The 14,710-nt window shown below is 55.0% G+C and overlaps 1 protein-coding gene across 1 annotated transcript; it reads right to left on the bottom strand.

Annotated features, from left to right (window-relative positions):
* Positions 1–395: 395 nt before the first annotated feature.
* LOC104274570 (neuroligin-3-like) lies at positions 396–13,685 on the bottom strand (the record flags this gene model as incomplete). Its single annotated transcript, XM_009870238.1, has 5 exons — positions 13,208–13,685; positions 12,032–12,091; positions 5,120–5,179; positions 2,291–2,440; positions 396–581 (listed from the first exon to the last, which is right to left on the bottom strand). Coding segments are annotated over exons 1-5 (934 nt in total), but the record flags the coding sequence as incomplete, so codon positions are not given.
* Between the last annotated feature and the right edge of the window lie 1,025 nt (positions 13,686–14,710).

The following is a 14,710-nucleotide window of genomic DNA, read 5'->3' as shown; positions in this document are numbered from 1 at the left end:
CCCTCTATTCCAATACAGACGCCTTTTTTAGCACTGAGATCCATGCTCACGATGCCTTGCATAATGCCCTACACTCATTCCACACAGGCAAGCCTGGGCGCCTGGGCAGGACACCACAGGAGGGGTCCCAGGTGCTGGCTCCAGGCTGCAACCCTGCACACTGGAAGCACCAGCTCCATTGCTGGTGCCCACGCGCTCTGACGTTGGCCTCTCCCTGCCCACTAGGAGGTTTTGCTTCCCAGCCCTGGGTCAGGCTGTCATCAGTGACTAATTAAAAAAGTAGCACTGACTTTGTAAGGGTGGCCAGCAGTACCCAGGGAGGCTCCTTCCCTGGATTAGCATCAGTAGGTCTCTTGCTCACAGCTGCAGCATCCTCAGGGACAGCTAGCACCTACCTTCAGAGTGATGGGAGAGAGTGAGCAGGCTGACGCAGGAGGCACCAATGCCAGAGCCGAAGACAGTGATCCGCAAGGGATCTCCCCCAAAGAAGGCGATGTTCTCGCTGACCCAGCGCAGCGCCTGTATCTGGTCCAGCAGCCCGTAATTGCCCTTGGCAGCCTGGTCCCCTGTGCTTAGGAACCCTGTGGGCCAAGAGGAGCCCAGTTAGGGATGTGGAAACGGGGTGTCCTCACCTCCCCCCACCCTACCTTCCCCAGGCCTAGGGGAGTTTCTTTGGGACCCTCTCCCACCATGAGACCCCACTACCAGGAGAGTCCTGTGAGCCCTAAGCTGGAGGAGGGACACTGCTGAGCTCCAGCCACCCGCTGCATGGCACACAGGGGTGAAAGGCTGCGAGCACAGGTAAAAGCCCCAGGGAGCATCTCCAGACAATGGCAAGCAGTGACAGGGTGATGGGCCCAAAGTCCTGTCCTACCTGGACCACTGCCTGTGCTAATAATGAGTCAAGACATCTCATGCATGCTCCAAGGGAAGCCAAGAAAGCATTGGTGGCCACAGGCAGGCTGAGTGCAGGCACAGCCAATGCTTTCCATAGACTAGCATGGCCTGGAGGAGGCTTTATAAATGTAAGGACGTGGGCTGGGCACAGAGGAACTGACTGCAGCTTAAAATACAAAGGTTCTCAGTGCAGAAGATGCTGAAAAATGCCTTCAATAGCAAAGGGAACACTCAAGATAATCTATCAGTGTTTCATTTGCTTTGACTCAAAGCAGGAAGCCAAAGTCATGGTCCTGAGGTAAAATCCAGGCAGGTAATCCCAGCAGAAAGGGAGCAGTGCCAGCACTGCTGCAGCACTGGACGTGCTCTGGCCAGACATGCTTGCAGCACTACAATGGCGATGACAATGGCACCATTTAAGTCTTATTTCATATTGGTACTTATATCTCTTAAATTTGCACTTATTCATCTTAAACGCCTGACTTTTAATATTGAAACATCTTGAATAGGCTTGTTTTTGCTGAAAAACCTATTTTCTAGCAGCTAACTGCCATCTTCCTCAAGACACTATGGGCTCTGGAGGCCGGCAGAGGTTTTTCTGTCTCAGGTGCTGCCTGGAAGCCCAGCTGCCCAGCGAAAACACTGTGCCAGGCTGGATGGCTAGGAAGAGAGACAGCCCTTCCAGCAGCTTGGCTGGGAAGGACCTCTCTAAACCGACACACCCCTTGTTCTCCCTTGCTGCTAAGGGAGTCATCAGTGATACTCCAGGCAAGTCTTCCTGTGTCCCAGCGCCCAGGGGGTTCCACCCAGCAGGCAGCAGACCACACTGCCTTTTGACTCTGTGCCTCCATTTCACCTCTTCATGCCCTAGGTCACCAGCACTCACTAAAATGGGACTGCCACTCTTCTGTATATGGTACGCAACACCCTTTCGTGATGCCCTCTGCAGCCAGTCAGGCCACAGTGGGCAGCTGTGGGGGTCCTGGCAGCTCAGTTGGCTTGAAGGCAGCCTGTGCTCAGGGAGGGAGAGCTGTTGGGTCCCTGGGGCAGCCAGGCAGTACTCACTGGCAGTTCACTACTCCAAGCCCTCTCAGACCAATACTGCAGACTAATATTTGCTTTCATCTGAGCCAGGTTGTATAAATGAGCCTGCAGGGCCTGGTGCCAGGAACCAGATCACACTGTGACTGCCTGCCGGGAGCACTGCCGCATGGCATCCTACTCAGTGGCCAGGGCAGAGCGCAGGGACAGTGCCTGCAGTGCACTGAGGGGCCTGAGGGACCCCATGCCCCACACTGCCCCCTTCCCAGCTGGTTCAAGCCCAGTTGATCATGGGGGCTCATCCCACTGCCCAGCTGTGCTGGTGACGCAGCCCACGCTGGCCAGCCCATACCGAGCACTCCAACGCGGTAGTTCAAGGTGATGACAATCACGTTCCCATAGCTGGCCAGGACGCTGCCATCTATCATGTTCCCAGTGCCCTCCATGTATGAGCCACCGTGGATATACACCATCACTGGCTTGGCCCCGCTGTCCCGGATGTCTGGAAGGAGAAGTGGTTAAACACAGGACCCCGCTGATGGCTGCAACACCCTGCCTGACAGGCAGACCAATGATGAGGGCAATGCCAGCTGCCAGGACCAGGGAGGGTACTTAGGAGCCAATCCCACAGTTCTCCTGTGCGCTAGTGTGGACCTCCAAAGCCAACCACCACTGAACTAACCCTGCCCAGTCCCTCTCTAGGTGGTGGCAGCCACTGCACCATCCCCAGATTGCTGTCTCCTCAGGCATCTCAGCACATATGAGAGAGATGCTGGTGGGATTCAGCTGCTCTTCCCTGCAGCCAGGCTCTGACTGTGTGCACAAACCAGACCAGTGGCATCTCCACTGTGCACAGGAGTTGCAGACTTCAGCCCTGGGATGCAGCTCAATGTCCCATTTTTGGCTGGACCCAAGTTCTTGGCTCCAGGAGTCCCAGAAGCTGGCATTGTAGGGGGGCAGGAATGGGGGGTGTGCAGGACCTGGAAGGCAGGGGAGGCACGAGTAAGTGCTCCAGTGTCTGACTCTCCCACTCCCAATTCCCATCCCGTGGGAATGCAGAAACCTGCCAGCTGTCTGGATGTGAACCCATGACACCCCAGTGCCCAGACACAGACACGGTAATGAGGCAGACAGTGTGTGCATGTGTGTGTGTGTGTCAGAGAGGGGAGCACAGTGTCTGGATGAGGACAGGGCATGAGGCATGGAGTGAGGATGGGGAATGGGACCCCAAGGGCTGGGGAGGAAGGACTGTGGGAGCCTAGGGGACAGGAGCAGCATGGCTGCTCACTCTCTCAACTCACCCTGTCCAAGGGATGTCCTACCCCTTCTGCCCTACTGGCATCAGATCCGTCATGGAGACAAGCCCAGGTGTGAGGGAGGAACACTTGTACTTGGCTCCTGCATATCTCACTCATGTTACATAGAGGAGCCTGTGATGGAGATGGTGCCAGGTCCCACAGGCCTGCAGTGTCCAGTCCTCTCCTGGGCTGGCAAGCCAGCACTGATGAACTTCATCCTCCCTAGTGCTCACCCACATCCAGCACCTTGCTCAGGTGGGCTGGCATTGCATGCTGGTGCTTCTCCACCTTGGCTGCTCCAGCCAGCTGCTGCTGCCTGCCTGCCTCCCTCACGAGTGAAACACACTGTCGCAGAAGCTAGTGCCTGCCACAGTCCTTGCAGAGCTGGGAATGCCAGGGCACAGCCACACCAGCTTAGTGAGAATGTCCAGTTAGTGTGGACATGTGCCCTTGCACCCACCTAACCCTTGCCCACATCCACTCCTCCCTGTGATGTGCCCATTGCAGGGGGATGCAGAGCAGGCTGATGGGTACCTCTGGCCATCCCCACCTCCAGCCGGGGCCTGTGGCATGGTTAAGGATGGTCTCCCTTTTGTACAGAAAACCTCTTCCCTCCAGGAGAATGAGGATATGGCAAAACCTGTGCCAGCTCTTCCCCTGTCACCAGGATCCAGCGAGGCAAATACACAAACCTAGGGAGCAAAAAGCATTTTTGGCTCCTTTGGGACAGTCATTGCCTATGGAGCATAGCTACAAGTAGGACAATTCTTCCCAGGGCTATCTGCTTGAAATATGAAGGGCAGGAACATCCATGCCTGTGCCCATGTCCTCTCCTCCCTGCCCCACATTCCCATCAACACACAAAGGTGATATCCTCACAGCAGAATAGCAGCAATGTGTGGAAATGTACCAGGGAATAAACGGCTCCTAATTGCTGCAGTGCATTTTAGTGTGTAGGGACTTAGCACAGTCAAGTGCTGATTCCAGTTTACATCCTGCTACAAGGGAACCTGGGACACAGGTTAATGGGAGAAAAAACAGAGTTCTGGTAAAAAAGCTTTTCATCTCCTTTCCAGAATCTAAACACCATCTGCCAGGCTGTCCTCAAGCTGCCCTGGGACTGCTGCACACCATGAGTGTTTTACTGTCCTCGGTACGTTAGGGCTGCACCCTGGCCAACAGTTCCTCCTGCCCCCTCTTTATATCCCTGCAGCCAAACACAGTGACTCCATACCCTGCAGATGAACAACGTCGTTTTACTAAAAATAGCTTATTCTGCAGCTTGCTTAGCCCTGGCATGCATCTAGAATCATATCTGTTTGAAAGCTCACTTGCTTGGCCTGGCTGGTGCTGATGCTTTGGTTGCAAACAAGACCTCGCTCACATTGGGTGGAGAAGGAGAAAAGTTAACAGAAACCATGTCCAGGTGGACCTTAGGTCTCCTGGGCATGGCCAAGTACCCTGCAGGTGCGAAGGCTGCCAAGCTGGTGGGGCCAGGCAAGGATGGAGGGGCAGGTCATTGGCTCCCAGCTGTATGTCACCAGCTCTGGAGCGATGAGGCTGAAGGTGGGATGTGATCAGGCTCAGGGTGAAATGGGCCCAGATGCCCAAGGGCTTCTCTCCTCCCAAGCTGCCATGCTTCCTCCCTGCTCTCGCTGTAGTGGAGCGAGAGCAAACAAAAAAAACCCTTGAGCTTCCCATCCTGTCCCAAGGAGGGAAAGGGCTTGGGTGCCCTGCACAGCCAGCCAGCCTGTCCCCCACCCCACGCAGCTGCCTGGCACGGCAGATGAACACACACACGGCTCCCTGGGTATGGCAGCAGATGGCGGGCAAACGGAGTTGCTTTGTGTGTCATGCAGTGGCAGCCTCGAGCACAGAAATACCTTCATCTTCATCACCGTCATTATCCGCTAAGTCCTCGCCCTGTTTCTTAGCGCTGGCTCCTAGGGACCAAACACGAGGAGACACAACAAAAAGGAAAACAAAAGGAAACAAAACCAAACCAAACAAACAAACAAAAACCAAACAAAAAAAAACAAAAGATAATTCAAAAATAGCATGATAGCAGAGACGGTGAGGCCAGGCCTGCACCCCACAGCACTGCTGGCTACTCACACTGCACCTCTCCCAGAGCCAGGGCAGCGCAAGGCTCAGGCAGGACTGCCTGGAGAGCTGCACCAGGATGCTGCTTCACTTGGACCCTTCACAGATCCTCCCCAGGGGGTGCTGGAGAGGAGAGGGGGCCTGGGGCAGCATCAGTGCTGGCCGTGGATTAGCTTCTCAAAGCACTTGCTGATCCTCCTGCATCCCAGCCTGGCTGCCACCTGCTCACACACCCTTGGCTCCCTGCTCCAGGGCAAGGCTCCCTCCTCTAAGCCCCAGGTGCAAGCAGGAACCCTGCTCCCAGCTCTGCTGCCACTGGGGACAACAATCCCCTGCCACCAGCAGAGCCCATATGAAGGGTTGCCCTGGGTGGCCACTGACCATCATCCAGTGTACTGACTGTCACCTCCACATAATGTCTGGCATGGCTATGCCGCAAACCACTGGTGCCACAGCACAAGATCACCATGATATGCTGCAGGGAGCCTCATAATGGGTGTTTCCCTGTGCTGCTTGGCTCTGTCCTGTACCAACTCTCTTCTTAAAACATTAGTTACATGGTTCGCTGAGGACTGCAAAAGCACTTACCAGCTTGCCCTGACCAAGACAGAGTCCTAAAAATACTGTTTTCTGTAATGTCCTGAATGTCTTCCATTTGTTGCATGGCCCTTAGCAAATCTACAGTGCCAGGGCACAGGCCAGGCCAGCAGCCCCAGCTTGGTGCTGTGGGATGCTGTTGTGAATGGCGTGTACTGAGTCTAGCGCTTTCCAAGCTGCATGCAGCCAGTGTGAGCCAGGAGGGATGTCAGGGAGCATACGTGGTGCAAACCTGTATTGAAGTCCTGTTGTTGTAAAGGGCTATGTGTCCTTGTGGCTAGAAAGCCAAGTGGTGCCATCCCTGTGCCTTGCAGCCCTGAATTTCAGGAAGAGGTTTTCCTCTCGTTATCACCTTAGAGCTGCAGAGCAGCACCTGTTGTCCTCTGCTCCCTAATGCCTGCACCAAAACAGTTCCCTGAGTGACAGTGACCTCAGGGGTGACAGCAGGGTTTCCCCTGGGCAGGTGCCCATGATGCCCACCAATCTCCTGCGGATGCACAGGGCTCTGAGGTCCGGTCAGGCACCCAGCTGATCCTGGGGCTCTGCTGCTATCATCTACTGACCCCATTGCTACCACAGCAAGGGTTTTGCACAGCTTCCAGCAAGGCTGTCATGAGTGAGGGGCAGCCTTGTGTCTGGATGAAATTATAAGACGAGCATGAAACTGGCTGGGAAGACAAAACCATGGAACCATCCTTACCACAAGGATCTGGGAGTAAGGTCTCTGGGACTAGGAACCTGCAGGTGACATGGGTGGCAGATAACAGAGATGGCAGCATGGAGGGGGACAGGATTTGAATTTAAAAGGAATTTGTCATAGGCGAGTGAGAGGTCTAAAATGGCCATGGGGCAGCTTCATGAGGACAAGAGGCTTGCACAACACCTTAAGAAGCCACGACCTGCTGGACAAAGTCTGGAGGAGCAACAATCAGAAGTCCTGAAAAATCCAACAGGCAAAAAATGTTTGCTGGGTCATGTGAATCTGAAGAGTAGAGAGGAGTGATGGGGGGGTACACCAGCAGCCAAATGCACAAAAGACCACTGCCAGGTGGTGGAAGAGCAATGCCCTCTCTGCTGCACAGAGCACAGGCAACCCCACAGATACATGAGGCAGGCTGAAGTTTGACAAGAAGAAAACCTTCCAGGCAGAAAGGGCTGGAAAGCACTGGAAGAGGTGCCTTGGGGATGTGTTTAAAACCAGACAAGATAAACTGCCAGGAAAATGTGAGGTAGAGCAGCCTAGGGTCTGTCTCCAGAGGCTGTCTCCAGAGCCATCCTGATTTTCTCCAGCTTGGAGTTCACCTCCTGCCCTACCTCTTCCATGCCCCAGCCCTGCTTCCTAACCACCTGCTTCACCACCCAGCCATCCCCTGAGTTCATCACATCATTTTCCTGTTTTCACCCAAAGCCACCCCCATGCCTATCACCTCTCAGCCCAGAACCCCTTCTTGCTGTCTCCTTCCCACCTGTTCCTTCCCCAGATGCATGCAGCTGCCCAGCCTGTTTGCAGAGGGCTGCAAACTTGACCTACTGCATCTTCATTAGGAAGAGCTGCAAGCCCAGCAAGTGCTTAAATGATGAAGTATTTGTACAAGATTTGCTAACTGGTGTTGTGCCAATCTCCTTGGTACTGCTCAGAGATAGGGATTTTTCTCTAATGAAGACCACAGGCAGACCACTCACACTATGCTTCAAAGCTGGGAAGCCAATCACAAGCAGCTGGAAATCCCTTTCAACTGCTGAGTGCCCTGGTGCTGGCCAGGCTGCAGCCCTCCAGCCTGGTTGCCTTCAGGGGACAGAAGTCTCCACGCAGACAGGGAGGAAGGAACTGGCTGTGAGGAGGTGTCAGTCTGTAAGAGAGGGCAGTGGGCATCTCTGCAATATAAGCAACTGTCTTGGCTGAGGGAGGGATCTGGCTGGAGACCACTACCTCAGGGTTGGCTGGGACTAGCCTAAAGCAACTTGGGCTTCACACACTGCAGAAGGAGCAGTAGAAAGCAGCACTGGGAAGCTAAGCAAAGCAGGAGTGCAGTAATACAGGCCAGGGGGAAGTGGAATAGCAATGGCACTTTTTATATGGCAGATGCAAAGCAGGAGCCTTTTCCCTTGTCGGGAAGGTGCCAGGGTAGCTGGGGTTACGGTGAACACAGGCTGCTGTGACCAAGCAGGCCTTTTGCCTCTTACTACACTGTTCACCTCCACAACAACCCACTGATACCCCACAGCTTGTGAGAGCAATTACAGCTTTATTTGCCTTATCTATCCCTTGCACTTTGCTTCATTACCTCCTTCCATCAGTTATTGCCATGTTCAAAGACACCCAACCCAGGAAATCTTCAACAGCAAGGCGGAGGCCACCGTGCAGAGCCCTGTAGCACCTACTTCACAGGGATGGGTTTAAGTTTGTGGATTCACAGCTGGAAAAACCAAGATGACTCATGGCTTTTATTCTCCTTATCCATTAAAAATTCGCTCCACTAATGCACTGTGAATGCTGACTGCAAAGTGACATTGTTCAGTTGATAGGAAGGATGAATACATTCTTATCTGAAGGGTCTAGGAAGATTTAAACATAAGTTCAGTGAAAAGTAAAATCACTTTCCCTGAAACAAGGACATCTACATTGGATTTATGCTATCTTAAGTAAACTATGCCAACAGCACCGACACCAGCACAAACAGAGAGAAAGGAGGACAAGAAGCCTTGGTTCTTGGAGCCTTTGCACTCAGCACGGTGAGGATAAGAGAACAGCAGAGGCCTGGGCTGACACCTTTCCAGATCCAAATGCCTCCTCAGGGTTGCCACAGGCAGCCCGAGCACCCCCTCCTCCATGATGCTGCATGGGAGCAGGAGCCCACAGCAGCGCTGCCACCATGTCTGATGGCCAAGTGCACTGAGAAGCACACATGCTGGTGGCCACACTGGCTCAGGTGCTTCTCTGGAAGTGATAAGGAACAGAATCGGGACTGATGACAGCCATTGAACCTGCTGCTGCACAACCCCACAGGCAAGGGCAGCTCCCCTGGGACCTGTGTCAGGTGGCCCTTCCAGCCACCAGCCATTGCTCCAGGACTACAGCACACCTTGGTGCTGCCCTGCCCCCCCATCCCTGGATGATGCAGAGGAGTTATCTCCATCCTTCAGTGGACTCCATAAAAGCACTGCATTTTCTTATGCTCTGCTGCCTCTGCTAGCACAAACACCTGCCCTCACCTTTGCAAATCGCTCCCTAAAGCGGAAATGGAGCACCAGGACAGTCATCTGCTCCCAGCCAGCTCTGCAAAGCAGCAGGCTTCGCAGGAGGCTGGTGAGAAGCCTTCCAGCAAGGAAGCACTGCAGAAGATGCACAGCCATAGGGAAGCCTCATCTGGTACTCAGACAAATTTGCTTCTTGGAGAGTGGCAGAGAAGTGCCAATGCTTTTCCCAGAGCAGCCAAAGCACATCCTGAGCCCAGGAGCTTCTGGGAGCTCTAGCCACCCTCACACAGAGAGCGGGATGGTGGACTGGTGCACATCTCTGCCTCATCACAGACTCTGCACAGCCCCAGACACAGGGACTAGGGCAGTTGCTAGTAAAAAGCAGGGAAGGCTGCTATGTGCAAGGCAGTCACATTTTCCCCTCCAAACATGACATCCACCTCCTCATGCCCTGCAGCAAGGCCTGCCCAGGCTGGTGGTGAAGGGAAGGGAAAAAGCATGCCAGCTACCACCACAGACAAGCACAAGCTGGAAGCGTTGGCAGCACAAAGCAAAATGCTGCATTTTGCATGTAGGTACAGTACCATGTGTGTATGTGTACATGCTCTTTAGGTGGACAGCATTATTCTCACAGCAAAATCTGAGCCTCAACTGACCCTCAGTGCTGTCAGCTCCCCCAGCACTGTGCATTGCTAATTATTCTCAAAGCACCACTGCCCTGCCTTGTTGCAAAAGAAGGGACCAATGTGCATGGAGGAAATTGGCATGCAGAAAATTTCCATATAGGAAATTATTGTGGGCAACTGGGCAGTGAAACAGGGACTTTTTCCTGTCCCAGGGATAAATTCTAATAAATTCTCAGACCCTTGGCTGCTATGAAGTACAGTCAACTTAGGGGTGGCAGAAATCATGAAAACTCCAGTAAAGTAGGAGCTGAGGTGTTCTGAACCACCAAAGTACTGCACAGTTGCCTGCTCTGTGACAGAAGAGCTTATTCACCACTCTTACGTGGCCTTAGAAATAATGAGGACTATTCAAGAGTAAAGCAACAGAGCCTGAAGAAAGCAGCACTGCAGGTATATTATCCTCACCTCGAGCATTCCTAACCCAAGGATACACAATGACGGGCAGGGGAGCCTCTGTGTCTCATCACAAGTGACTCAATTTGAGCCAATGGTCATCATAACTGTTGCTGCAGCCAAACAGCAACACCAGCATCGGGGTGCTTTAATTCCTGGCATGTCACGCCTGGATGCCCAAATGGCTGGCACTGGGGATCCATGGGTCCTTGAGTCAGCAGAGCCAGCTGGGAACAGAGGGCACATCCCCCTCCAGTGATCCAAAAGGTGACCAGAGGCAACTATAGATGGGCTGCAAAGAAACCCTGCCCAAGAGCAGAGCTGGTGGGGAGAGAAAACCAGGAGACAAGTGTGTCCAAGCTGTTTTGCCATGCCTTATGCCTCCTTCTCCAGCCACAATCTGTCCCCTGACTCCCTGGCCCCAGCCACAGGGTTGGGGGTGGCGGGGGTCTGCGGCCCCAGCAGGCGGCGGGAGGGTTTTTAAGTGGCTGGTGATCACTGGCACAGCCGACTCCGGAGGCAGCGTGCGAAGACTCTCAAATGCGACAGCCCTTTCAAGGGCAGCCTTGGCACTCAGAGAGATGTTGTGTGAATAGCCAGGACAGCAACAGGAAAAGCAAAGCAAAGAAACCCAACAACAGAACTGGGAGAAATGACTGGAAGGAAAGTGCTCCCCAAACCGCAAAGCCCAGCTGCACCAGCCCCATCAAACCCAGGGGCACAGGGATGTGGAGACGGGGATGCAAAGATCCCGCTGCTACAGGATGCCCAGGATGGCAGCTCCTGCTTGCCAGACAGCCCCTCCCTGCACTGAGCCTTTCAGTGGAGCTTGGATGCCCAACTGCTCACACATTCAGCTTTGGTATGCACAGAGCAGCCCGGGCTTTCCCTGCCTGCAAGTGGGCTGTGCAGTGGGATGGTCAAAGCATTGTGTCTGACAAAGGGCCAAGCCAGCTCCTATTTGCACATTACTCCCTGGCCCAAGGTGCTGGCTGGGAACACAGGATCACTTTGGGGCAAAGGGGCTGGCACTGCTCTGGGGATGGAGGCGGATGGAGGCAAGGCAAAGCAGGGATGTGTCTGAACTGGAAGTGCTTGGCCGCCCAGAGGGTGGCTGGGGTTCAAGGAGGTTTCTGTGCCAGGGGGTGGAGAACAGATCCTCACCGGCAGGGCTGGCAAAGGCTTGAGGGTGTGAGCAGCCTTGGTGGGATCATGGGCTGAGGCAGAATATGGCATCACTTACACAGCCAGCAGAGGTTTTATGCTTTTAACCAAGGAGCTTTGGGTGCAAAATGACCACGGATGCAACAGGGGAAGCGCTCAGCCCAGGATGGGTTGCAGTCCCCTACCACACAGGTGCTTCCCTGAGCAGGTCTGTAACACCCCCAGCAGGGGATGCACCCCTAAGGGATGCATGCATTTAAGTGCTACCTGCCACCAGAAGCTCCCTCCTGCCGGTACTATGGGGCTAGGAGGCTGTGGAATGAAGGTGGGAGCATGGGCCCAGCCTGGGAAAAGCTTTTCTAAAAGGCCTGAAGCAACATGAACATCCTCCACTGATCTGACCCCAGACCTGCTCTCCCAACTGGCACTGGTCCCAGCTCTCTTGGCTGGGGAGCAAAGGTGGGCGAAGCATCCGCAGGGCTTCTCTGAGCAGGAAGCGGGGGCAGCAGGGTGAGCTGCTCGGAGGGCCTGTGGTCTGGGTGGCAGCACAGAGAGATGCCGGAGGAGTATGCCATGGGCCAGGGGCCAGCCAGGCACCCTCTCACTCTCTCTATTTCCTCTCTGTGCCTCTCTGCCGGTCGACTTGCTACATACCTCCTTTCCTACATATTTTCTTGTTGGGCTTTCGGGTGCATTCCTTGGAAATCCGTTTTACTGTAAAATGAATAAAAGACTACAAAATAACAGGACGCTCCAGTGGCGGGAGTGGGCATGCAATCACAACCACGCTGCCACCCTCCCACCACCCCCAGAACCGCAGGACGTGGGGAGGGAGCATTGCCGTGGGAGGAAAACTCTGGGTCAGCCGTGCTGGGCAGGAAGGAAGGCACAATGTATCCCAAGGTCAAAGGCCCCAGGGACAGAGAAGTGGAGCCAGACAGCCTCACAGAAGCCACCAGTCCACTCCACTGCACCCAGCAGACCCGCTGACGGTACCTTCCAACCTGCTGAAAATCCCCGGGGGCCCCCCGTGCACGCAGGGGTGGGGTGGAGGAGGGGCTTGGGGTGGAGGCCCGGCCAGCCACTGCCTCCTTTGCCCTCTACTTACAGTTCAGGTGGGATCCCCTACAAAGGAAAAGGTTAGACAAGGAGGCACCCAGCGCTGCTCAGCCTCACTCCAACGGGACCATGTTCTGTGGGCTCCCAGCACCCCAAGCTCATCATTCTGCTGCTGTTCCGCTGGCGGACAGGGGCAGCCAAGCAATGTGCCTGTCAGTGCCCCCAATCTCCCATCCGTAACAGGGCCCAGAAGAGGGCTCTGTGGTCCCTTCCTTGCTGGATCATATCCCCAGGGAGAGACAGAGAGTGTTCCTCCCAGCCACAGCTGCAGCCCACACCCACAACTAGCGCATGGACCTGGGGAGGGGAGGAAGAGGGGAGGAAGGACAAACCGGAACCAATTCAAGACAGAACCTGGCACTGGGCGCCTGAGGAACACAAACCAACTTGTCGCTCTGTGGATCTGAAGTCAGAGAGTCGGATTCAGATTTAGCAACACAAGAGAGGAACCCGTGACAATGCCATGAAGGTGGAGGGGGGACACCAAGAGGCATGGTGGAGCAGGAGCACATGAGACAGAGATGGCAGCTGAGGGCAAGAGGGCGAGCTGTGTGGCCAAAGAAAGCTTTCCACAAACAGACAGCATGCTGCAGAGTCCACAACCACATGCCTCAAACACAAACACCCAGGTGAGACCAACCACTGCTGGGGAGGGCTGGAGCGCCACCCCTTCCCCCCGGCTTTCCTGTGGACACCCCAGTGGGGACTCACCATCCTCCGTGGGGATGTAGATGTTGAGGTACAGACAGTCCTCGTTGGGGTCCTGGATGTACGTGGCCACAATATCCAAATTGGAGGTAAACCAGATGGGTAGCATAATCTCAGGAACAGCATTGTGGATGTTCTGCGGGCAGACTGGTGAGAAGTGAGTAGCATTCCTGATGCCCGACCAGGATGGTGGTGGCTCAGGGGGCATGAACCTCTTCTCCCCGATGGGGGGGGCAGCGTAAGGCACCCCCAGGTACTGGTCCACAGGCCCCAGGATCTCACTGGGCAGTGGCACACGCACCCCCCGTAACTTCCCATAGTGCGTGTTGACAGTCGGCGAGTAGACCTGGCCCTCCATCCGCACAACCGCTGAAGTGAAGCTCAGGACCAAGAGGGCAAGACGCAGGTCCCAGCTGGCCACCAGCTCAAGCACTTGGAGAACAGGGGTCAAGAGAGGGCTTCTCCAGAGTATCTGCCACATTGTCCAGGAGGAGCAGCACCAACATCCAGGCCTGAAGCTCCTGGGGTGATGGCTCAGGGCATTCCCATTAGACCAAGCCTCTGATTTGCCCACAAGGAACAGATGGAGCAGGAGAGCCAGGAATCAGAAGCATGCAGCCCAGCCACACCTTCTGCTGGGCAAGTCAGGAACACAGACGCAGGGAGATGTGCCACTGCTCCTCACAGCCTGACAGTTGCCTGCTGCTGCCTGCCTGCCAACGGCCCAGCCCGGAGGGGACTGCTGATACTGTGGAGAGATGGAGGGAATTAACAGCAGACTTGCTCTGGGAATATTCAAAGAGCTACAGTACAGAAGGAGCCAAGATCCCTGGCCAGACCCTCCCACCCATGGGTGCTTGTAGGCTCTATCACCACCCAAGCAGGCAGCTCTTGGAGTAGAAAAGCACGGGCAACACAAGTAAAGCATGTGCAGACACAGAGACTACATCTGTTCATGCCTGCAGAGCCTGACCCCAGCACTTGGGGGCCAGTCTTGCCCCTGCTCTGCCTAGGCAAGCCCCACAGCTACCCTGAGCAGCAGTATAGCTCCCTTGCCCTGTGCTGGAGAAGGATATCAGCAGCAGATTATGGGTTCCAAGCTAAGCAGGACAGTGCCACTTCCCTTGGACTGTTCCTCCCCACAAGGAACCAAGGCCCAAGAGGGCCCCACCACCACCTGTTGGGCCCCTGCACAGGAGCCTGGTGGCACCTCTCCCCTCCTGGCTGAGCTGGAACCACCTGTGCTTCCATGCCATGCTGTCTGTGGTCCTTGCCTCAGCTCCATCCCACCATTGCTCCCCTGCCCATGTGTCACTACTCCACCTCACATACCAGCAAATTGGACCCACTTGTCCTAACCAGACACCCAATCTCGTCTGTTCACGCACTCTCCAGCCAGGTTCCTCTCCCCACGTGCCACTGGTCAAAGCAGTGAGACCCCAGATACAACACGTGTGCTGGGCGTGCAGTTGGGGAACTGCCAGAGCACTTCTGGGCACCATGGCC

Source organism: Apaloderma vittatum, unplaced genomic scaffold, assembly GCF_000703405.1.
Source record: "Apaloderma vittatum isolate BGI_N311 unplaced genomic scaffold, ASM70340v1 scaffold40345, whole genome shotgun sequence".
Lineage (NCBI taxonomy): Eukaryota > Metazoa > Chordata > Aves > Trogoniformes > Trogonidae > Apaloderma > Apaloderma vittatum.
The sequence above is the reverse complement of the archived record's forward strand: the minus strand, read 5'-3'. Positions and strand labels throughout refer to the sequence as shown.